Here is a 26,470-nt window from a genome sequence, read left to right on the forward strand (position 1 = left end):
TCTTTTTGTTTAATCACCCTGGCCATAAGGTGGCACCGCCCCTGGATTGGAGACCACCCTGGCCGTAAGGCCTACCAACAGTGGTAGTGTGAATTCCCCTATTTCTTGGTCAAAGACTTGGTTGGATGCCTATCACACTTCCAAGAATTTGAACATCAAAACCAAACGCCCCTTAAAAGTGGATACTTCTAAACAAATGTTTGGTAAAGAAAAATAATTTAGGTGCAGTGTTTGTTTGGCCCAACCAAAACAAATCTTTGGTGTAAGACTCTAAAAAGAGAGAGAGAGAAACAAAACAAAAAACGTGCGAGACGTTAGAGTGGGGCTGAAGTTAGGCGGTCCTGGAACTTGAAATAAAAACTCCCTCTTGACCGGTTCTCTTCTCTCTGTCTTCAAAAGAAATCTAAGCGTTAACCACAAAAACATTCTTTTCTCTCTCTCTCTCTCTCTCTCTCTCTCTCTACAACCTTCTTCTTCTTCTTCTTCTTCTCTCTCATTCACAGAAATATTCTTACAAGAGAGAAGAAGAAGAAGAAGAATGTGGGTATTCTATCTGATATCGCTACCTCTAACAATGGGGATGGTTGTGATGACCTTGAAGTATTTCGCGGGTCCCCATGTCCCCAGATACGTTCTCTTCACCGTTGGATACACCTGGTTCTGCTCTCTCTCTCTCATCATCCTCGTACCCGCCGACATTTGGACCGTAATATTCATTTTCCATTTGCAACTTTTTGAATTTTGCTGATTTTTGATGATCTTCACATATGATCTATGATGGGTCATGGTTGGTTTGATCATTTGCGTATCCAAACCTTTCAAATAAATCCGGCATTGATCTATATATTTACTTCTTTTGATTATGGAAATGGTATATATTATTTGATGTATTAGCTGAAAACACTTCTTTTTTATATTATTAAAAAAAGAAAAGTTTAATTTTCATACAATTAGCTCGACTAGTTAAATCTTTTGTTGTTGAATAAGGAATTTGGGTTTGAATCCCACCTATACCAAAAACCAATTAGTTTCTTAAACTAATGATAAAAACTAATTATGATGGAGCGGATGTCATATGTTCAAATCCTATTGTATCTTGTTATCAATGATCCCTTTGTGGATGATGCCCAATTGACCTTGATAGGTTGTCATTCCCTCCTAGATTCTCACACACGAACACTTACTTCTCTAAATGAATGATCGTAATATTATATGATGATCAGATTCACCCCTTGAAAATTTTTTCGCTTTTGAGCAAGAATGCAAATAAAAACTTATTTATTTATTTGTTATAGTTTTGGCGTCTCCATCTCTCTTGCTTGATAGCTCTGAAGCTATATTCGTAATGTAGATTTGCTATACATAATGTGTTGTTATGCTCATTTTTGATCTCCTCAGACATGAAGTTTTAATTTCTATTTTATTCATTATTTAAACTTTTGTGTGTGTGTGTGTGTGTGTGTTTGATGTGATATTGTGTATTGCTTTCTAATTAAATTTGGCTGCAGAGTTGAGTGGTTTAACGATATGACATAATTCTTTAATTTTTATCATGCAGACAATAATGGGCAGACAATAATGGGCCACTATAATGGAGGGATATCTTTCTTTTGGAGCTTTTCATATTGGAGTACTTTTTTACTTACCTGGTAAGCTATGGACTAATTAGTTTATCTTTTATATTTATTTATTTCCTGAGCCCTATGATAAAGGAGGTTTAGCCTTCATCTGAGCTTATCTAGTTTGTAATGGAAATTTTATTCATTGGAACCTATTTGTGGTATCTTAGAATATCTGTTACACTTCTTTGTTTCATTTAATCTTCAACCTTAAGCAGAAGTCCTCAGGTAAATTTTTAAAGATTTTTTGTTTTTTTGTTTTCTATATTTTCTCTCTCACTGCTTGCTGTTACAGAAGTTAAAGAGTTTGCTTTTGAGCCTATGAGCCTAGTTGCTTAACTTTATGTACATATGTATGTCCTACTTGTAATATTCCATGGAAAATGTTTGTGAATGACTTTGCTTGAAGTTGGTTTTAGTAATTTTTGTTAAGAATTTCTTGTTACTAAAATCCGTATGTACTGCAATAGCTGTTGTAAGTTACCTCAATCAGCAAGTTGGTTTTAAAAAACCTATAACAAATTCAGCCAAATATAATTCTCAAATTGCAGTTTTAAATTATTCGAAACAGCAAGTAGGACCTGCTTCTTTTTTAAATCCATTAAAGATTAAAAAGAAGAATTGTTTACTGTAACTGTCTTATCAACTGATTATCTGACTAATTTGAAATGTATTTCTTTTGATGAGTAAGATATAAAATTTCAATTATATAGCACAAAAAGGGGGCGTGAACCATGTACACAAGATGTATAAAAGTATAACCTTAAAATAAGTAAATAATTCAATTTATCAAGAAAAGCCAAAAATCTGATGAGTCAATGAAACTGACAGCATGTTCCCATGTATATAGGGACTGCAGAAAATGAAACTTCAGTTGAGCTACGGATAGTTCCGATCCTTCAAAAGTTTGTGCATTCCTCTCTCTCTCTCTCTAAAAACCACATTTGACACAATGAAATGACCTTCCAAGTCTCCAAACTTACTTTTTTTACCAAACAGACCTATCCAGCTAGCCAAATCTTCAAGTACCGTCCTCATCATTGCCCAACACACCCCAAACATGCACAAGATCTGTAGCAATTCACACATTGATCTATCTGGTTTGGGTGAGCCCTTTGACATTTTAACGATTCCTAGTGATCCCAGGTCTCTTGCAACCTCACAATGAAGGAAGAGAGATCCATTAACACCCCATTAGATTTACACATGCAGCACCTATCTGTAATTATAATACCTCTTTTCCCCAAGTAATTAATTGTTAGGATTTTTCCCTTCGTAGCTGTCCAAACAAAGAATACCATGTGAGGAGGGCATTTTACACCAAATTGATTTCCATGGAAAAAACTTGTCACCGCCTTTTCGTTGAACCTGATAATTAGAATTACTTTTAAAAGGCTGATTTTTAGATAGTGACTCCCAATCATGAGTTGCTAGTGTAAAAGAAGGAACCCAGTTCACACTGCCATTTAAGGCATCCATGTAATCCAACACTGTGGGCATTTTTATTTCTAGCTATCATGAAGAGCTTCGGGTATCCATTTTTAAAAGTGTCATCCCCACACCAATGATCATGCCGAAAATGAACCTTGTGCCATATCTCACCTTGATTCAAACGTATGTTACAAGATTAGTTCATCCATGATGAAATGAATATGTAACATATGTTTGATTTGGGGTGAGGTATCACAAAGGGTATGGTATTCTTTGCTAATGTAGTTCATCATGATGTATGCCCTACATCATGCAAAAGTATTTGCTGTATTCGCTAGAATAGAAAAATCCCACGATTTCTATTGTGGGATTCTCAATTCCTTGAGTTTTCACTAGCTTTGTGTCTTAATGTTTCTATTTTTGCTTCTTGTTCTCTTTTGTTTTTGTTTGTACTCGCTATATACACCTCGAGTACTTGGATAGAACCCTTTCTTTTTATAAGTAATGAAAATTTTATTCAAAGTCATAAAAAGGAGTTACCCAGGTATATAGGAAGTATACAACAAGGGACCAAAACAGTCAAATACACAAATTATAGGCCTCCATCAAATCATAAAACAAAGAAATAGAAGGACTTCCTATGATAAACATCCAATCCGATAGTGTTTTAAAGAAGAAAAGTTTTAAGTCTGCTACTGTCCTCTCAGGGTCTTCAAAACACCGTTTATTTCTTTCCCGCCAAATGCACCGCATCAAACAATGATAGCCATCCAGATAACACCCGTTTTCTTTTTCTTTTTTCCTTTTGTTTTAATTAATGTCACTTAAAAAGAAAAAAGAAAAAAAAAAAAAAGCTAAGTCTAGAATGTAATCCTTTCTGTACATTATTCATTATGAGATAGTTCCTATTGTAGTAAATATGTTACTATTCAATAGTAAATCACTTTGCCTTTAATGTGACGATGTCTGGCATTATGTTTTAACAGCTAATCATGGAGTTCATGAAAGGAGAATATCTAGGATGAAAGGCTGAACTGCATGAATATTTTAATCTTTCTGTTATTTGATGGGTTTAATGAAGCATATTCGTTTCTCGTTGTTTAGCCAGTAATGGTTTAACTGGGATAGTTTAATTCTTTTCAGATGAAGAACTGCCTAATGCAGTACTGGATATATGTACAAGAGAGGTAAATGAAAATAGCCATTTAGTCTTCCTTTTTTTTGGATGACTTGTAAACATGGTTTTTGAAACCCGTACTGGACCGCATTATAGGTAATAAAAATACAATCAGGTTTTTTATTTAGAAAATTTTGCATTTTAAATAATATTAATGAACCAGGTGAACCGCCAAACCACCAAATTGTTCGTGGTTCAATAGAGTGACTATTTTTGTTAAAAAAAGAAAAGAAAAAAAAGAGTGACTATTTTTGTAAAAATTTGGAAAGGTTACCATGAAGATTCGAACCTCTGAAACCCTCCCCCCCCAAACACACACACACTTGTCTTTGAAAGGTTTAATTGTTAATTATCCTCTCTAAATATATTAATACCGTTCGATTTGTTTTCTTTGCTAAATTTATTTGTGATTTAATATTTGTCTTTTTGCATGTGAATGTGCTATTTTTTTTTTTTTTTGGTTTTGAAAATGGTCTTATTTTAGATTTAAATGTTTTTTACTTGAAGGATTACTAAACATAATACTTCTAATGCATGTTCTTTTATTATTTTCTATTAACCTTATAAAACCCATAAATTTCAATTGAAAGCTGTTTAAATTTCTTTTAGTTAATTTTGCTAATATTTACAAGTTTAATATTTATATTTGTATTTTAATTAATTCCTAAATAATTATGACATCGAGTTTGAACCTTAGCCTGACCTTAAAACCTTGAACATCTTCCTTTTCCTGTTCTTAGAAATTTCCAAAGAAGGATTTGAAGTCTATAATGATTTGTTGGAATCTAGCAATAGAAGCTTATGCTTATGTTAATTGGATGCCGGAAGAGAAGACTAAGTGGTGTCTGTGGAATTAAGATTGAGGATCTCCAAATTTGCAATGCAAATATGCAAACCAGTAACTTTACAGTAAAATGGATTGAGCTCTTGTAGGAAAAAAAAATTTATTTGACTGCAGAGAGGTTAAAAGGAGAGAAATCTAGGTAATTAAACCTAGGATTACATAAGCAGTGATATTTTATTATAATTGTTAGATTGATTTGCAAACCTTGATAACAAGTCTTTCTTGACCAGAAGAAAGCAACTCTTGATTTTCAACTAAACATAAGTTGCAACTAAAAATTGGAACTTAATTTAGAGGGTAAATTACACTAACCTACTCTGAAGTTTATTGAAATGGCACTTTTTGCCAAACGTTTGTATAAATGACACTAGCAAGTTACAAGTTCTTATCCTAATTTATATTACAGGGCTGTGGTAAGAACTTGTAACTAGCTAGTGTAGTGTATAATTGCTACAATCACTTGCTAGACTAACTTGAAGTTTTCTTGTTGACATGTGTTACTTACTGTTCTGTAATTGATAACAACCAACTGAGAAATCTTCCCCCCATTTTAAGCTGTTTTTGATAACAACCAACTTAGAGTGCTGTAACTGAAACAGTGTAATGTTATTTATCCAGAAAAAGAAAAAGAGAGAGTAATGGACTGGATTGGGTTATTAAAAAGTACTATGTTCTTAAAATGAGTATAGTTGAAATGAGAAAGTTAATTTGGATGAGTGGAATAGTGGAAATACAGAATAAGAAATGAAGATTTTCACCAATTAGCTCTAGCTCAACTGGCACATTCACCCCTTGTAAGTGCTAGCAATGATTTAAGTTGAAGGAGTGAAAGGGACTAGAGAGGGGCGTAATGGATATAAGTAATGAAAAAGGAAATGATAAAGAGTGTTGATAGAGTATGACCTTAGATAGGATACAATGGCAAAAAGGATGCAAGTAACTAACTTCTATTAGTTGATGAAGGTATTAATAGAGCCTAATTCAATTAGTTGGGATGAAGGATTTGTTGAGTTAAGTAGAGTGATTTTAGAATTACTGCAATATAGTGTTTTTGCTGTTTAACTTTATGCTTTATGATCTTTGTTTGTTTGTTTGTTTTTTTTTTTTTTTTTTTTAATGATTTGACTTTGTAAGCATGGCATTTTATGGTGCCTAACAGTAATTTGGGTTGGGAAAACATGTATTCTCATAGATTTATATTAAAATATTTCTCTAAGCAGGGTTGTGGCGCCCACTATTCAGGGTTATGAAGATGCTGGAGACTTCACTATGACAGAAAGATTGAAAACGAGCATACATGCAAACTTAGTCTTTTACCTTTGCATTGGCGCTATTGGACTTTTTGGACTTATACTACTCATTCTGTTACGCAGAAATTGGTTTGCTTCTTACCTTGCTAACTTATTATTGTTATTCTTGTCATTTATCTCTTTGTTTGACTGTGATCCTTCTATTCTTAAACGCCAATGTGTTCCTTTTGCCATAATATACTGTTTTATGAGAAAGAGATAAAATGCTTTTTTTTTTTTTTGATAAGTAGATAAAATGCTTTTAACTTTTCACACATGACCTTTATTCTGAAAAAAAGGAATAAGTGTTCTTTTTAGATTAGTGACAGAGATAAATGTTGAAATTGCATGCATCAGAAAATGATCGTAGTAATGTCAGATAAAGCTGGTAGCCTGGTAGATCAGCAGTAGGAGAATAAGCTAATCTCAGGTTACCACAGTCGAAGTCATAATGAAAATACCTCTTGGAAGGAAGCATTACTGGTAGAGCCATTGCCTACCACTTGTTTTCTTGCTTTATTTACATCATGGAAGTCAGTTAAAACCCCTATTTGTCCTGATCGAATCAAATACACTGGTCTTAGCTGCCATTTTGGATTGGAGAAGGTAGCTTTGAAGAATGTTCAAAGTGTTTTGTTTGAGCAATAAAATTATAGCTTAAGCCTCTTTCAAAACTTCCGTTTATGCTCAGCTTTGGGGTATAGTAGGAACACTAGCCATTTGACACACATATTTTGTCCTACTTGAGGCAAAGCATGGAGAATAGTTCTTGCAATGTGTTAATATTTGTGTATGTGAGACGAAAGTATTTGTTATCTCAGCCTTTTGATGTTTCATGCATTGTCATTAGGCAAGTGTCTGATTGAGAAGCTAAAATTATAGAATTCCCTTTTCTTTTTTATTCATTTTGCATTGCATTAATGTCTGTTTTATTTTTCTAAGCACTATGAGTTCCTTGTTTGCTTGTTTCCAGCTGATTGCACTCTCTATCTCTCCCTCTTTCTCTTCTTTCATTTCTCAATAGTCAGTTATTTCAGGAGTGGTGGTATTCTGGGTTTAGCCATGGCTTGCTCAAATACTTTTGGACTTGTTACTGGTGCATTTCTTCTTGGCTTTGGTCTGAGTGAAATTCCAAAAGGCATTTGGAAAAATGCAGATTGGACTGCTCGCCAAAAGGTTCTGACACATAAAGTTGCCAAAATGGCTGTGGAACTTGATGATGCACACCAAGAATTTTCAAATGCTATTGTGGTAAGTTTAATTCCCCTTGTGAAAGTCAAAGCTTTATTTGGCAGTTTTATATAATTAGCTATGAGAAGCTAGATTTCTCTATAAATTTTTGAGATCTTCATTGTATATACTTTTTGCTTGTTTAATGATGTGAAGTGTTAAGTCATTTTATTAAGTAGTTAATCAGCATTTGTGTTTGGTGCTTTAAAACTTCAGTCTTAGCCTGAGTGTCTAATCTTGTGTTCCCTTGAAGTGAAGATATAAGTCTGAAGTGTTTAAATCATTTTAGTAAGAAATTAATCACCAGTAATCCATGTTAGAGTCTACCTTCTTTATATTCGAACCCAAAAGTTTAAGCTATTAGGCAGAGATGCCAAACTATCATTTAAACCCAAATGGAGCTCCACATTCAACCAATGTGGCAGATGCATTTGGCCTCAGATATCATTCTAAAGCATCTCACTGAAAATCTTAAGCTGTTAAGCATGGGTAGATTTATCTATTTCAACAATATCTTGTCTGTAGATTTAAAAATTCCTTCAATGAGTAGGCCTAATGTGAGTTTGAACAGGTGGGAGGTTTCAGAGTCCAGGATCTCTTGCTCAAATACATAAAATACTATTTGTCCAAAAAGCTTAAGGATATGTACATCGTATTCTAATAAATTATAAAAGCAAGTTCAATATATCCAAAAAATTGCCTCATTTACAATGATCAGCCAATTTCATATCTTGTTCATCATTGCCACCTCCACCTACGCTCAACCATCAAAATTGTCATTGTATTGGTATATTTTTTGCATCCCCGTCCAACCGGCCAGCCCCAAACCTGTTTTAGGTTGATATCTTCTTATCGCAAAATTATATAGATTTTTGTAATCTTCTACACCACCGGTTTCCAGTTTGGCAATATATAGATTTCTATAATTTTCAGTTATGCATGTCCTGTAACCTGATTATTTTTATAAATCTTTCTTCACTTGCCCCTTAAATAGTTTCTGATGCTGTGTATGATCAGATTGCTCAGGCAACATCAAAGCAGATGTCCAAGCGTGATACTTTGAGACCCTACATGAATATCATTGATGATATGTTGTTTCAAATGGTAGTACTACTTGTACTGAATTCATTTAGTTGCTCTTAAAATGTTTTTTTATTTGATTTTATAATTTTTTTTTTATAATTTTTAATTCTATTTTCTAGTTAAAAGAAGATCCTTCTTTCAAACCTCAAGGTGGGAGATTAGGAGAAAATGATATGGATTACGACACTGATGAGAAATCAATGGCAACACTAAGGCGTCAACTTAGAAGAGCTCGAGAGGAGTATTACCGGTATAGAAGGTAAACTCTAACAGAATTGGTTAAGAACTTTTAGGCGCTGTACACTCTGAATTATTGAAGCTTTAAACGTCCAACATTTTATACGTGTGTAAGTGTGTGTGTATTCAAATACTGATTTTTCAGAAAGATTCGACTTTCCTCTCTGGTGCCTTGTAGTGAAAGTTTTTTCATGTCTATTTCTTATATTTTTTATTTGTTTCCTTCTGGTAGAACTGTGGATCCCCCAGTTTACGTAATTCATCGATCTGATTTCTCATTACAAAGCTATTCCTTACCTTTAGTAATTATATAAATGCATTTTGTATATAAGAAAAGAGCATAGGTCTTTGATTGATGGTATGCTTTTTGAATTTCATTTATAAAAGCATTTGCATTTTATTGCTTTTTAACACAAGTAGTTCTGCTATGCTGTTAACATTTAAAGTTAGAGATGATTTTAGTTCACTTTGCTTCTGATTATTTTTTAATTGTCTATTTTTTCTAGTAGTAATTAAATTTAACTTATTTTGTCACAGCGAATATACCAAATTTGTGTTGGAAGCCCTTGAGCTGGAAGATACTGTGAAAAATAATGAGCGCCGTGATGTGACTGGATGGTTTGCTCTAAAACCACTTATTTTTGGTTTTATTAAGTCTAACACATGCTTTCTATCTTTAAAAGATTCAACTTTTATGGATGCTGTGAAAGTATCCAACATTTGATTGTGTTCTGAACTATGTGAATTGGGTCAGCATCTCTGATTCTAGGAAATTGGTTGCTTATCTGCATGATTCTTAGTATTTTTTATTACTAAGTCTTCTTTCATTTATTTCTTAATCTGAGAAATGTCAATGCTTAATTCTGTGTATGTGTGTGTGGCTGTGTATGTGTGACAGTGGGTGTATGTGTGTACAAGTACAGCCATATATGTATATAAATTTCACTTCCTTATTTTGTTCACATGAATTTGTATATGTATGGAAGCATACAACATAGATAATTGTATGAACACATATTTCAATCTTCATTTGAATAAGCCATCATTAAGACCATATACTTGTTACTCTATTATGTGTTTTCTATCAGTTATTATTCAATTAACAAGGTTTGTTGATAATTGTTATGCATTTGTTAAATACAAACATATATGCATCCATACTTACGTTCATATATATAAATATGTGTATGTATGTGTTGAATTATATAGATACATATATGTTTGTTTAGATATATGTGTGATAAGTTATGTTTGCTTAGATGGTTAGAATTTAAATGTTATGTGATGTAAATTGTTATATTGGATTTTCAGTATTTTTAATTGGTTTGAACATTATGAATTATGACAATTGAGTAGTTTTGGTGCTTATGGCCAAGAGCTTTATAGCTCAAAGTGTTTCCGACAGAGACGTCCATAGTTCAAATCCCTCCTCCCCCTTTGTTGTAATTATCAAATTATCAAAAAATAGTTATGGTACATGATTATGTTTCTAAATATGATTTAATTTAGTGTAAAAAAGAGTATTTTAGATGTTCAGTTTTTAGGTTAACTTGACTTGACCCATTCATCCCAACTCATAATTAGATAAATAACCCAACCCATAATTAGATAAGTAGGACGAGTTTTGGATGAGTTTGAGTTTTTTAAATATAATGGGATGAGTTTGGGATGGAATTCCTTAAATTTAATAGATGTTTTGGCATGTAATATATAGAGATTTGGGTTTGGAAAGACTTTTTAGATACCCAACCCGTACACACTGAAGGGGTGTCATTATTGTGAAATATGAGAAGAATGGGGGTAGGGGATTGAAAAGAGAATAAGAGGATCACATGGTTGGTTTATGGAAGAGCATTAGAGAAGGTTTGATCTCATTTTCTAAATATATTAAATTTCTTGTTAGAGATGGTATACAAGTCTATTTTCAGCATGATGTATGGTGTGGTGATGCTTCTACAAAGGATCTATTCCTTGATCAATTTATTTTGCTGTTATGCTTCAGTTGTATCTTATATAGCAACTCAACAAACAGAAGAATGTGATATTGGGGTCCTTGTTTTATTCGTGCTTTGCAAGATTGGGAATTGGAATGCATGGTTAAGCTTTTTGATATGCTACATTCACATTTGCTTTCTAGTAGAGGTGTAGATCAAATGTCTGGAGATTAATTAAGTCTAGAAATTTTGATATTTGGTCATTTTATGATGCTTTGAGAGGATCTACAAGAGTAAAGTCCCCTAGATGAGTATTAGGGGTGCTAAGGTGCCTCAGAAGATAACTTTTTTTGACAGGGACACCAGCTTTGGGAAAGATTATAATTGTGGATAATCTTCCAAGCTGGAACACAGTGACTATTGGTTGGTATTTCATGTGAAAATGTCGTGGGAATCAATTGTTCATCCTCTACTTCATTGCTTAGTGGCAAGAGATTCTTGATTATTTGTGTTTTCATTATTTGGTGTATCTTGGATGTTGCGATTTAGATGCTTGCGTGCTGGAAGGATGATTCAGTTGACATGAGACTGTATCAATATGGAATACCGCTGTTGTGCTTTTGGAAAAAATGAAAGGAGGGAATAGTAGGAATTTTTAAGCCATGAACGTCGTCTCCTGCATGTAATAAAGTAGTTATTTTTGTGGTCTTTTTACGATTGGATGCCTACCTTCGACAATGTCCTTTCCACGCCCTTTTTTAGCATTTTTAAACTTTTTAGATTTCAGATTGTAATTCTCTAGGAGTAGCTTGATACATATCCTGTGTATTTGAATTTTCTTCTCTTATCAATAAAGTATCTTTGTTTATTTATTTTAAAAAAAAAAATTTCTTGTCACACGTTGGAAACAATCAACTGTAGTACATAATTGTAGATGATCAGTGGTAATGTCATCAGTAGTACAGCTTAGTACCTTTCTTTTGGATTGATGATCACTTCATGCTGCCTTTTCTTGATGCTAGTTATTCATATTTTAATTTTGCAGGAAATATATTTCAAGCTTTAGGCCTGAACGATCAGGCACACTAGGTTCTTTTCTTGATATGATTGGTAATTACCAGAATCTGAATATTGTTTCTGTATATGCATGTAATTTCAATTCTGTTTTCCAAATTTGTGGTACTTTGGGGATGGTGGAACATGATAATCACATAGACAATTAAATAATGGTTGTTTTGTCATTCATCTGATGGTCTTACAATGGGATTTTGGATTACTGGAGCTAGTGAACAACAGGGCTCTATTCTGTTCCAATAAAATAAAATTAGCCAATGTTTTTTTCATTATCATTTGAAAACACAATTTCTCTTTTAGAATGGAATTGCTACAAGAAATTGAACCTTTTTGTTCCATAAAAGAAGTAAACCATCAATAATCATTAAAAAAAGTTGAAATGTTTTAATTTGCTGACATTCTAAATACAATTTTGAATGTGAAAAGGGTTAAATTTCTTTATTTGGATGATATATGATGCGAGGCTTCAGGTTATACTCTTAATGATTTTGTGCATTAAAGTAACTGTTTAAATACATTTTAAATGATTTTTATATAAATTCCATTGATTCTCATATACTTCAATTCTTTGCAGAGTTGATGTGGCGGTGTATTCTAAGAAAGCAACTTAAGAAACTCTTGGCAATTATATTAGGTTGCATGTCAGCTGCAATTCTTTTAGCGGAGGCCACAATACTGCCCAGTGGAGTTGATTTATCTCTTTTCTCTATTCTCATAAATGCCGTAGGAAGGCAGGAGGTACTTGTGCAGGTAAATTTTCTTTTTGAGGAATGGAATTTTTCCTTTTTCTTGAGGGTTTCTCTCTCTATTGAATGTTCAAAATATTTGATAGATCACCACTTGTCCAAAAAGCTTAAGCTGTTGGAAATGGTAAATTTAATCATTTGACCATTATCTTAGCATAATGAATTTATAATTAAAGACAGTGTAGAAAATGGAGAAAGCTTAAATGTGGCAAGGAGGGATGGCTGGATGATTGTATATAAATTATAATTTATGGAACTTCAGTGGCCTTTGCATCCTTGATGTATGAACCTTTGCATTAGTGACTGATGGGTGTTTGGTTTCTTGTGTTGGTACTTGGTACTAGTAAAAGAAGTTGGGGAGTTATGGTACTGGAGTGATTTGGAACATAAAAGGTTACGACTGGCATACGGACTCCAAGTGGCATAATGTTAATGTCAGAAGTGTGGTTTGCATTATTTAGTTTCACCTAGAGTTGGGGATGGTAATTTTTGGTGCTAGTTCTTTTTTGTACTGCTGAATGAAAATAAGCCATGGATGAATAGGATGGGAATTACATTGGGAATGACAACGCAACCTACTGTGGTATTGTGATGATTTTACTGTTTAGGTAATGCTACTTTGAAATGGTGATGTTTTTCTTCTTTCTTGTAGACAAATTTGTTGGTTGGTTCTCTATGGTTTGGAGGTCACCTCACATGGTTGAATGAATGGACAATCCATTTGCACTAGTGTAAAACTAAACTCTTAGAGTTACTTTGAATTATTTTTTATATTAGCTTGTTAATGAGGGTATTTTTGTTATTAACATGCTAATATAAAAAAATAACTCAAAGACATATTCTAATATTCTTTTACCTGTAAAAATTTTTGTCGGAGCTATATTTTAACAAACTCTCTTTTGGATTTTGGATTTTTGTTCTTTTCTTGACCAACATGCTCACCATAGATGATTCTGATTAGAGATTGATAGATATAAAGTTTTTTGATTAATTTTTGATGAATTAATTTAATGTTTGTCGTACAGAGTGTAAGTAGAGTATTTGGGTTGTGTAGGATTTGATAATAAAGGAAAAACCTTACAAATAGTCATTGAGTGGTTGACATAGGACAAATTGGAAAATTTCTCTATGTGTGCTTGTGGTGAACTTAGGGTTAAGAGGATTCGTGGATCTTGGGTTATTGGTTTGATTGTTCTCGGCTTTGGAACTCACAACTTGTGACTCAATCCCTTTGTTCATTAGCTCTCTTCTTTTTCATATTTAGTTTTCTGTTTTTTTTTTCTTTACCCTTTTTGTACTTTTGGACTACTATGTGCCCTTTATGCATATTTTAGTTTCTTTAATATAATTTTTCTTACCTATTAAAAAAAACAGTTTACAAAGAAGGGTTAGGGTTTTAAATTACTAGAGTTTTAGTAGGGAAGGGACAAAATTTCCAGTTACCTTTCATGCCCAAAATGCATGGCAAGAGTGCAAAAGAGGTTGTTAGAGAACCTTTATTTGATCTTAGAACTCGCATATGACAGAAATGTGGCACTCATGCAAGTAAGTAATAAAATTCCTTCTACTTGGGCTTTAAATGCCGAAAAACTGAAATCAAATCGGCCAACATTCTGTGAACAGTAGTGAGAACAATGCATGCGAACAGTGGGTCAGTGACATGAATAGTCGTGTGAACATGCAAGTTTTCCAGTTACCTTAAATGCCCAAAATGCATGGCAAGAGCACAAAAGAGGTTATTAGAGAACTTGTATTTGATCTTAGAACTCACATATGACATTAATGTGGCACTCATGCAAGTAAATAATACATTTCCTTCTACTTGGGCTTCAAATGCCAAAAATGAATATCTAGAGTAAACAAGGGAGTGTAGAGGACCTGTTTCAGTTTCACCCTATATAGCCACAGAGTTGATTGTTTTCGCCAAATGGTTTCTTGCCAACCAAATGAGGTCTATGATTTTCAGTTGAAATGAATTAAAAAAAGGCAAATAAAATATGGCCCGAAGATATGAAATTTGAACATATATTACTGCAGAATTTTCAGATCTGGTCAAATCAATTGAAAGGATTATGTAAATTACAGTGGACAACACATACTCTACTGCCTTATAAGGAATTGCACTTTTGAAATGAATTTCAGTGCACAGGAGTTAGTAATAGACATGGGATCAATTATTGGAATGTGGTGGGAGAAACTTCAAATATGTGAAGCCTTCATTGCTATGGCCATAACAAAATGTCTCTGCATACAGCACTGACCTTGATTACGTATCAGTGAAAATTCTCAATCTTTACAAGGACTTTGCATCTTTTGTCGTCATTTAGTGTGAAAGATGCTGGAAGCCCTTCCCCAAAAACTCTTGGAAAATTTAATTCCCATTTCCAATGTCTCTTTTTGCCATGTTTACACTATAATACATTATAAATTGTAAATTAGTGTCTGAAGCAATGAGAATGAAAGAGCACTAGAAAAAGAGACCAAAGAGTTGTGTGTTATTGTGTTAGCCGCCTGATTAAATATTGCCTTTGTTATTTTTCGCAACATCATGTAATTATAACTTTAACAATAAAAAAATATTTATGTGTTAATAAAGTCGGAGGAAAATTAAATCCATTCTCAGTTTGTGCCATTTCCACATTTAGCTGGTTCTCTTATAGACGACCCCTGAATCTTCTCATTCTTGGTCCAGATGCTCTGAGAAAACTTGAGTGAGCATGAGAATCTACTTCCTTCAATTTATGCAGTGTCTAATTAATTAAAGAAGAGATTAAATTATAGGTGGTCATTGCTTGAGTGATGGGGTGTCTGCAGTCATCTCCAATTTTTATCTTCCATGACTCTTGTGCAAAGTTGTTTAAATTCAATAGCTCACTTCTGCCAGTGCACAGGTCCAAGGACCTCCTCTTTGTTTGGAGTAAATAAAGATCATCATTGCATTTCATGGGGGTTGTTTCCTATTCTGAAATTTTCTTGTGTCATAATGGTTTAATTCTAGGATTGTTTTTTTGCAGGTAGCTGCTTTCATTCCTCTGATGTATATGTGCATATGCACATATTATTCCTTGTTCAAAATTGGAATGCTGATGTTTTACTCACTGACACCCAGGCAAACAAGCTCGGTCAGCTTGCTTATGATATGCTCGTAAGTTTTGTTATTTTATCTCCGTAATATGTTTTTGACCACTTAATGGATTTTATTTTATAAACATTCTCTTTAAAAGGTATTGGTCATTAGATCTCACTTTCACATTTCTTCCAGGATGGTTGCGCGATATGCACCTCCAATTTCATACAACTTTCTCAATCTCATTCGTCTTGATGGTGATGAAAAAACTATCTTTGAACAGGTCTTTCTTTGCTACAGTATGCATAACTCACATATGGCTAGTCATATTAAAATATTATATATAATCTTTTCATTTATCAGTCCTCCAAAATTATTATAAATAAAATTTATGATATAAATCTTGAATATAGAGGAGTTGGTTTTGCATTGATATATTTGGTTTTTCAATCTTTGTACTGAGCATAATCACATATGGCTGGTCGTATTCCAATTCTAGATGGGAATTATGTTGCCCCTCCTTATAATACTTCCTAGAGGTTGGGTCTTGGTGCAATAGCAAGTGTCTTCCACCAAAAGCGATAAGTGCGGGTTTGAGTCTAGGATTCAGCCTCTCCAAAACAAATTGGGGGTAAGGCTGCCTATCATGACCTCTCCTAAGCCCCGCAAAAAGTGGGAGCTTTTTTGCACTGGGTTCAACCTTTCTTTTTATTACTTCCTAGTTTTATAATCATTTCTTTAACAAGTCAAGTGATTGACTTAAGGGTTAAAATATGATAATCACAAAGGATATGATAGTTTTTGAGGTTCCTCTGATTACATAAGTATTGTCACTTTCAGATGTACTTCTTATATGTGTTTGTTTCATTAAACTTCTTTCCCTCACAGTATATATTATCTTATATGTAGTAGGGTTTTTTTTTTTAATAAATTTTTTTTAATTATCTTGGTTTTGAGATCCATCCTCTGTAAGCATGTCCACCAGTTCCAGCTTTGCTGTCCAGAAACTCTCATGTTGTCTAGTTTATCTAGAGGTATTTATTAAATATCAGATTGTAAATGACATAATGTGCCGTGCATTTGGCATGCTGGTTTCTTTACACTCTTGTAGATTGTGAAAGCCAGTTATAAGGCTGAACAAATGAGTGGAAAAAAATTCAACTAGAATTTGTTTGGAACAGAAGTAAATAGTGATCTGAAGTGATGCCACTGGTGCAACTTAGAGTGATTTCAAGAAAAGATCATTGCAAATTTTGTCTTAACACTGCTTACTATAGTAGTTTACACTACAAGTAATAAGAACTTTATTATAAAAGAAAATGTCTAGGGCATGGTATACAGAGAATATATGAGAAATTTCACTTAGATGTTTTTAAAGGCAATATCTGCTGGACAATTGGAAAAATGAAAGTAAAACATCTTGTTCAGAAAGCAAAAATAAGCACCTTTATTCTTGTTGCTTGGAGCATTATAAGAACAGAATAATCTTAAATATTTTACATGTCTTTGATTAACAACAGAAACCAAAATGATTCATAGAGAAGATAGTAAACACAATCTCCATGTAGTATTTAATGGATAGAAAAATCTGGACTTACTAATCTTAATGTGTTAAATTACCACCCCATAAGAAATCTTTTTCCGGATTATAATTCATCCTAATTTTTCAAGTAAAATAGATGCTCCAATTAACTAGTGAGTTAAGGTGTTGTTACATCTCTAAAATTTCTATATTGAAATATCACTTACAGGATTAGAGAGATCCCTGACTTGCAGTCAAGTCAGAAAATCCTTCCATTTGATCTGAAAGTATTGATGGGAAGAAATCAGATTTTCTATTGGCATCTAATCATTCCACTAAAACAATTAAAAAAAAAAAAAATCCATATGAAAGTCAAACTTTTTAGGACAAAGTGGGCAAAACCTGATAAAAAATTTGAAATAAAATGAATAGACTTTTCTCATTTGCTGGTTTCATATTACCAGCTAAACCATTGCAATCTGTTTTCCCTTTAGTTTTATGTAAAATTCTGGTATTTCATGGTGTTAAATTCAAATGATAATTATATTGTTGGGAACGGTTATTAACTCACAAAAGGAAATTGTTTAGGTTGATCTACTAATTAGTAGGCCCCGTTTCAATATTTCAATGATTTAGTTTAACTATTTCAATTTATCAATGTCTACCTTGTTTTATTTTTATTTTTATTTTATGAATCACTTTATCAATGTTTATTTTTGTGAGTTATCCTTCAGCATTGTGGGAAGGTTTTTTTAAATTGTTTTTTACTAGGACATTAGAGCTTTGTGAAAATAAGCAATAGAGCAATATATGGTTTGGTAAAAACTTCTTACAAACAGTTCTCAGCATAAAAATATAGCCAAAATAAATTTTTGTTTAGCTTTCCCTAGTTTAGATTACATTATACCTGTTTCTAAACTTAATGGATGCTATATGTATTGGTTTGTGAACATTAGGATAGCCACAAAAGGTGACAAATCATTTTGAACTTGACGCAGAAATACTGCATTCTTATGAACTCCCCCCCTCCCCCTCCCCTCTTTTTTCACTCTCAAGATTTCATTATTTTACTCAAAGTGTGATGAATTTTTTTTATTTCTGCACAGAAAATGGGAAATATAGATGATGCAGTCCCTTTCTTTGGAAAAGGATTCAACAAAATCTATCCCCTTATTATGGTTATATATACCATTTTAATTGCAAGCAGTTTTTTTCATCGGGTGATTGAATACTTTGGGAATTGGAAGATATTCAAGTTTCAAAATGAATCAGATGATATGGATGGATTTGATCAGTCAGGAGTAATTATTCTGAAAAAAGGTGAGCAAATTACGACATACTGAATTGGTTCATATATTGCTTGCTTAATTGAAAAGCACTCAAAGGTGTTACGAAAATCTGGGGGAACATTATTAGCTGCAGTCTTGCACAAGAAATATTACTTATATAAAAAGAAAAGAAGAACAATTTTTTAAAAAAAACATTAGAATTGTTCAAATATATCAGCTTTGAGTGAAAATGAAAGTTGTTAACTGTTAGTTGAGTCTTATAATAATTAAATTTGTTCCATACTTAGAACGGTCTGGGCTTGAGCAAGGACATAAAGTTGGCGAGCATGTTATTCCATTAGCAAGGAATTTCAACAATGTTACCATTGACATTGAACCTGGGAGCAATAATGTGGTATGTAAAATCATCAGAAAGCACTTCTGTTTCATCACTTCTTTTAACAAAGTATTCCAATGATGGTATTCATGCATTCTTATGTTTATACTGGCAACATGGATTTTTTGACATAGCTCTTGCAAATTTGTTTATTTTTTCCTCTATATTCTCATAATGAATATTTGAAATTGGTAACAGGAGAAGGTTAACACTGAATTGAAATCAACGAAAGTGATGGAGGATGGAAAGAGAGGTCAATTACAATCTTTAAAGGAAGAGGCCCTAATTGATACAAGCAGAGAAGCTATCAACAATATGGATTTGGTTGAGAAAAATGTAACCTCCTCAACAGCTGATTCAAGCAATCTTCGAAATGTAACAGCAGGATCATCATCTAGATTAGCCTCAAAGTGGGAAGCCATGAAGACTGGTTTTCAAAACTTGAAGTCTAACATTGTTGCCAAGAGATTCATTCCTTTACGCCAGGGTCAAGAAACCAAAATTGATCATGTTTCCTCATCTGAATCACTTGATGAAATATTTGAGAGATTGAAACAGCCAACCGTGAACCGTAGAGGTTATTACAATGATGACAATGATGATGATCATGGCTTGGACATCAGGGAGATGCAATCATCCAGATAGTCTCTTACACATTAAGCAGAGCCATTATGAAAATAGGTATAATCATTTTGGGTTAATACTCTAGAGATGTGTTTCTAGGATAGTTGAATTTTACTCTTCAACAAATTCTATTGTGACTGGATCACCTGTGGTCTAGAGAATTCTCAACATGCTAAAAGCACACACATTTTTTACTAGTTGATTGGGGTTAAATGTAAAAAGAAAATATGGCCCATGATTTGAAGAGGAGTGATTTATGGGGAACTCAGCGGGTAAGTACTGTAATTTTAAGCACGTGGTAGATTACTGCATGCATCTTGTGTATAGTCATTTATACATGTGACGTTTTTCTCCAACCTAATTTAAATCTATTCTTTTACCAGAAAGGAAGCCATTGCAGATTTTTTCATGCACTTGGCTTCCATCAAAGAATGATTCTGAAATGTTGCTTAATGCTTATTCATATTGTGCAAGTCCAAGCCCTCGCGATTATCTCTATATATATATAAAAGGGCCATGATCTCTTTGCAGAGTTGGAAAGTGCTAAAATTATCTTCATTATGGGTTAAGGTTCAAGGCTGGTAAAGAGAGAAATTCAAGGGACTTTTTTTTTTTTTTTTTTGGTGGATAGTGAATTTCCAACTATCATCCACATGAAGGGACTTTTTTATTAGTTTTTGTTTCAATTTTTTCACATGATCCTTGGCTTACTTTGATTTAACGGGATTCATTTGAACCCCCCTTGAGTTGGCAATTATTATTATTTTTTATATAATTTTTTTTTTATTTGAACCTCCTAAAATAAAATTTTGAACATTCTGACACAAAATTTTTTTTAAACCCACTTGAAATAAGTTAAATAAGACCATGTTAACAATATTTTGATCTTTTTAAACAAAAAAAAAAAAAATCTAACAACAAACGAATTTTATCTAATATGAGGAAGAGGGGGCGGGGCAACAAAAGTAAAAAAAAAAATTTCATCTTAAATTTAAAAAAAAAAAAAAAAAAAACCATTTAGATTTTAAAAAAGATTTGAAATAAACTAATAGAAAATTCATAGTTTGCATTTTACTATCAATGTAAGATCTACATTGTTTCTAAATAAATGTGTATGGTACAATTAATATTGTATACTTTTTGCAAATGTTTACAATATAATTATCTACAATGTAAATCTTACTATGATTCTAAGCAAATGTGTATAGTATAATTGTTTACAATGCAAATCTTACATTGATAGTACAATATAAACATATAATTGTCCTAAACTAATAGATAAAAGTATTTATCTATTAATATGTTTATTGTATTAAGAAAAAATATATCAAATGAACCTATAATTTATTTTTCATTCTATTGCTAGTACGTACTATAGACAAATTTAAATAAGGAAACCATGTAAATTGCAAGATTCATCTCTTACTCAAGATGTATCTTCTTATTGCCCCCTAAAAAATAGGCGTAAATGCACTTTTAGTTTCTACATTTTGACTTTTTTTCATTTTGGTCTCTATATTTTAATTTTACCACTTTTAGTCCCTAAACCAATTAATATGTGTTATTTTCGTCCTTTCCGTTAGTCAACTGACAGAAATATCTGAGGTGACTGACGGAAAAATTAAAATATTATAAAAAATACCACGTCAATATCTAATTTTTTTTTAATAAATAATTTATCAATTTTAACTAAATAAAAAAAGATAAAACAGAATTAAAAACAATAAAATACATAAATTTAGATCTAATTTCTTTTGAACAAAAACACACAAGAAAACGGTCACAGATTTAAACATCAACATAAGAGCACAAACCTAAAACCAAACACAAACTCAAATTTAAAATCACAAAGAACACAATAACAAACATCAAGTTCTTCAAGTCATTTTTGTATTTTATCAAGTTACACGTAGCTAAGCAAAGAAAAATTGATCTCCTGCAAAATGTTTCAAACCTGGTGAGTTGGCGGTTACAATTACAGTTACAACTCTCAAACCTAGATCTCCTGCAAAATCAATCTCCTAGAACCAAATCCGAATCTCCAACAAAACAACCAAACCTAGAAGACCCATAAACCCAACAACCAAACCAATCTCCAAAAAAGCAAACCTTAACCTTCGAATCCATAAATTTTCTTGAGAAACAAACAAAAAATCCAGATTGGTTGAATTGTGAGAGAGAAAATGAATTGTCAATGAAGATCGGGTCAGATGCCCACAGGAAAAACAAACCAAAACCCCCCAATTTTCTCAAACCCAAACAAAATAATCAAATCTAAAAATTATCAAATCAACCAAAAAATCCAAAAACCCAAATGTTGCCCATCGTTTTCTTCAGATCAAGACCCACTTGTCGTTAAAGTTTACCCCTTGATATTATGCTCGTCGTTGGTGTAGGGAGAAGCTGAAGAAGGAGATTCCTTCGCCTTGATCTGCTCCAAATCACCGCCACTCTCAGCCCCTTTCACTCCAAACCCAAATCCAAACAACCGCCGATCTCAACCACTCTCTCTACCCAAATCCCAACCACTGCATCTCAACCTCTCTTTCTCTAAACCTAGAACAAATCCATATCCCAAAAGATATAACCCGAACTTAAAGAGAAAAAGAAATAAGAATAACCCGAGAGGGCGAGGGAGATTTTTGACCTGAAAGGAAGAGAGAGATAGGAAAATGAATAAAGAGTTTAGCGCCCTGTCTAGGTTTTGTTTTTAGTGATGATGTTGTATTTGGTTGACAAGAAAATTTAAGAAAAACTAAAAAAGTTACTCCAAGTTTTTTCTCAATTTAAATTTGAGTTTGTGTTTGGTTTTGGGTTTGTGCTCTTCTATTCTTCTGTTGATGTTTAAATTTGTGATCATGTTCTTGTTCAAAATGAATTAGATCTAAATTTATGTATTTTATTGTTTTTAATTTTCTTTTTTTTATTTAGTTAAAATTGATAAATTATTTTTTTTTTAAAAGATGCTGACGTGGTATTCTTTATAAAATTTAAATTCCTCCGTTAGCCACCTCAAATATTTTCGTCGGTTGACTGACGGAAAGGATGAAAATAACACTTGTTAATTGGTTTAGGAACTAAAAGTGGTAAAATTAAAATGTAGGGACCAAAATGAAAAAAAGCCAAAATGTAAGGACTAAAAGTGCATTTACGCCTAAAAAATATCCTAGAGCCATCACTTATTTAACCACAATATCATCCACATGGTCTTCTATGATATCGTGGAACATGTAATAATAGATGGTGGAGCGCACAGGTGGCCTTAATAGAAATATAGAATACCTCCATTAGCATATGAAAAAGGGTTTTCTATGAATCCTTGAGGATGCATTCTTATTTGGTTGTAGTCAATGAAATCGTATATAAAAGAGAACATCTCATGTGACAACATTGCATGTACAATTGAGTAGGCTTGGCAACAAGAAATCATCTTGTTAGGCATGTTCAGGTCTCTTAGAAGTCCATGCATCACCTGATTTGCCCATTCTTTTTTTGGTACAAGCATAAAGTTGGTATGTTAGGTGATGGTAAAGTTTGATGAACCCTACCCTAATGATCTTCTCTATTTCTATTAAATTTGGAGATCCACTTATGAGTAGAAATTCCAACTTGGTTGCTTCATCAACATAACAACATGGTGCTTGGTTCAACCAAGAGCTTACATGTGACTGAAGTGGCATCTAGACCAAGCGTCTCGTCGTAGGTTCATGTAAAGATACCCTAGAACAAGGAGGCCTTGTGCTTAATTTTACAATAGTCTTGGCGCTTGAGTGCTTCAAAGGCTAGCTTCAAATCCACAAACATGGGACACACTTCACATAAATGGATCAAAGGATGCTTCTTTGCTAATGTTGTCTTAGTAATATATAAAGTTTTATCAGTGCCAATTTATGTGAAAGATAGTTACTCTTCAACAAAAAAAAGAAATGAAAGATAGGGAAACCTCTAATGGGATCTACTTTTCGATCAATGGTTACATATCCCTCTGTCCGTTGAAATTGATCAATAGGATTGGTTGGTCCACGATCCTCCCTTTCAAAGAGAATTAACTAGTAACTACCTTCGAACTACCCTACTCATAACACATGCTTTATCTAATTATGACATCTACTATTGAATGTTTTTGTACGTAATAACATCTGAGAACCTAGCTAGTATATAATTTATTTTGTAAACAATAATTATATGAATGATTACAAGTTATAACATACTTCAGAATTTGCATCTAACGTACTAATGGTCTTATTATAACATTTGTCATTGCTCGTAATGATGTGTTTGCATTGGAATTGCGTATGAGTTGCAAAATAATAATCAAAATTGATGTAAACTCTTAATGGTACCATAAATGTGCTTATATGCATATATATAGAATTCTTATAATTATTAAGTTAGTTTAGACCCTTTTTAATTATTTTTTTTTAAGAGTTTCCTCCTATGTTGTCTGTTTCTAATAATTATATTTTTTATTATCAGACCAAAACACCAATCGGTTTTTAGACCCAATGTGGTGTACCTAAATGTTTTAATTTGGCAAATGACCTAGCAAAATAATAAGGTATGTACTCCTATATATATAAAAGAGTATGTACTTTTGTGCACGGTTGTATCTAGTAGTGCAACAATGTATGCATATATTTAAAAGATCGATTAAGTGTATATAGATGTATAAAATACTTGCTTGGAGCTTAGTGGTGACATGGTACTCATCCATATTGATGTAATTCTTGTTAACGGCAACTTGCAAATTGGAAAATAAAAACACATACTGATATGTTCAGGTATTATTAAAATTTAAAACATGGTACTAGACATATCTCGTTATGGCGTTAGGGTAAACACAACCAAAAACTATAAAAGAGATGATAATTTGGTGATGATTCCTTAGGAATTTGGTGATGATTCCTTAGGCATTAGTAGAGGCACATAAAATCAACTCTTTTTTTTACCCAAAATTTGATAAGCTGAAATGTAGCTAAACTTAGGGCCCGTTTGGTACCCCATCTTCAGCAATGTTGTTTGCTGTTTAAGGGATAGGATCCCCTTCAGTTCAATTTTTTCCCGTTTCCTCCAGTTTTTATCCGGATGCAACACACGTGTTAGAAAAATTATCCAAAGGCACAAAACAAACCACCTAACGTCTCCAATACAATTTTCATAGCATTATCTTTCCTTCTTTCTCTCTCTTCTTTTCCCCTGTCTCTGTCACTTGAGTTTACCAAGCTACTGTACAAACAAAGAAGAAGAAGCCACAGCCGTCACACCGTCAGTTCGAGCCTCCCTTCAGATCTGCTAGTGTTTCTCCGTCCTTTCGCGAAACCGACGTTGCAAATCTCTTCTTTGGCTTCCGATTTGCAAAACCCAAGAGTTCGATCTCCATTTTAGGAGACACACGCCGCCACTGGTTCATGAAACCAACGCCACGGATCTCTTCTTCGGCCTCCGATGTGTAAAACCCAAGAAGCCGGCGTCCATCTTCTGCCTCACGGCCCTCCACGTGCGGCCTGAAGTTTTGCCATGCCTTCTTCCTGCACTTCTATCTCAAAAAAAGTTTGCTTTTACTTCTATTTTTGAAAACAAAAATTGCTAATTTCCTAACCGTTGGATCATTATTTTTACATGTCACTCACCTATTTTAAAATGGGAGGAAACTGGAGGTGATCCTTTCCTGCTGTTTAAACACCCAAATAGGTGGGCCTCATGCTGAAATATGTGTTTGGTAAGTGATTCTTAACTATTGTTGTTTGAGTTTAGTGTTCAAGTGTTGTTTGAGTTTGTGTTTCACATGAGAGTCCAACACTCTGGGCCCACCTGACATAAATTCACTGTGCTCTCCCACGCGTATAAGCAGATGGTCTCTTCTCTCTTACACGTCAGTGCAGTGTGGCCTCTCAGCAATGTCTCTCCCACGCGTCTGTGTAGCAAGGAATTCTGTAAGCTTTTCTCATGTCCCTTTCGCACAGCCATGTTGCATCTTCATAACTCACACACCTTCCATTAATCTCACACACCCACCCAATCCACCATAACTCATCCCAACGGCCATCATCTCCTTCATAATCGTTGAGCAGATCTCCCAAAATCAAAGCCCTAAATTCACCACAAACATCTCCCCAAATCGTACGACCTTTCAACCTCCCCACCTACCATAGTTACTCCCACAGCCCAACCATACCCTTAAGCATTGTTTATTATTGGATTTTGTCAAACCCATAATAGGCTTTATCTCAAATCACCTTAATTGCCCTTTAAATCATGTCTGGCATTACATATGGAACTTGCAGACATTGCTTCGTCCTCCTCAATCATTCCACCATTTTCATCATCCTCCTCCAACGTAATTCTTGCACCTAATGTAAGTGTTTAATGTTTGTGTTAAATTCAAAGTTCATGTTTGCCGTTACTGAAATTTGTTCTTGGCTGCTGTTGATTGTTGTTTGTTGCTCTTGATGTTGGACATGTTTTTCCTCCATGCCCTTCTAACTGTTCATATATGTATAATTTGTGAAATGGGCTTCCTAAATCTAATAAAGGTCTAAACTGGTTAATTGATTCCTTGCAAATAATTTATAATTGTGATTCTATATTTGGTTTTTTTTTCCTATGCTGTATGTAACTTGTCTGCAAAAGAATGTCTTCAAAATATACCTATAATAACTGCTTTAAGTTAATCTTGACTCTGTGTTGCTTTAGATGTATCACTTTCTTTTATACATAACGCTACAACTTGTTTGGTAGAGTTTTTTGTTCAAACGACCATTTTACTATTGTGCAGTTACTAGTTTAAGGTTTAGGGTTAGATTCAAGTTGAGAAATCATAAAACTAATTAGGAAAATAGAAACCTGAATTTACTAGGCAACCATGTACAGTCTGTCATGCCTACTATCCATGTTAGTGGATGTTTATGGCTTAAGTGTGTATGTCTTA

General features: G+C 33.4%; 1 protein-coding gene across 2 annotated transcripts; it reads left to right on the top strand.

The window, feature by feature from the left end:
- The first annotated feature begins 445 nt into the window (after window positions 1–445).
- Window positions 446–19,898, top strand: LOC115968126 (LMBR1 domain-containing protein 2 homolog A-like). Of its 2 annotated transcripts, none has more exons than XM_031087389.1 (14): window positions 446–706; window positions 1,573–1,649; window positions 6,292–6,450; window positions 7,398–7,611; window positions 8,608–8,694; window positions 8,793–8,932; window positions 9,448–9,528; window positions 11,890–11,954; window positions 12,493–12,668; window positions 15,679–15,809; window positions 15,927–16,014; window positions 18,360–18,573; window positions 18,830–18,936; window positions 19,117–19,898. In XM_031087389.1, the coding sequence occupies exons 1-14, from the start codon at window positions 539–541 to the stop codon at window positions 19,561–19,563; spliced, it is 2,154 nt and encodes a 717-aa protein (XP_030943249.1). In that variant the 5' UTR covers window positions 446–538; the 3' UTR covers window positions 19,564–19,898. The 2 variants fall into 2 exon arrangements, with proteins under 2 accessions (XP_030943249.1, XP_030943250.1); XM_031087390.1 differs by lacking the exon at window positions 446–706 and adding an exon at window positions 4,194–4,237 and having other exon boundaries at window positions 19,117–19,784.
- Window positions 19,899–26,470: the final 6,572 nt, after the last annotated feature.

Source organism: Quercus lobata, chromosome 11, assembly GCF_001633185.2.
Source record: "Quercus lobata isolate SW786 chromosome 11, ValleyOak3.0 Primary Assembly, whole genome shotgun sequence".
NCBI lineage: Eukaryota > Viridiplantae > Streptophyta > Magnoliopsida > Fagales > Fagaceae > Quercus > Quercus lobata.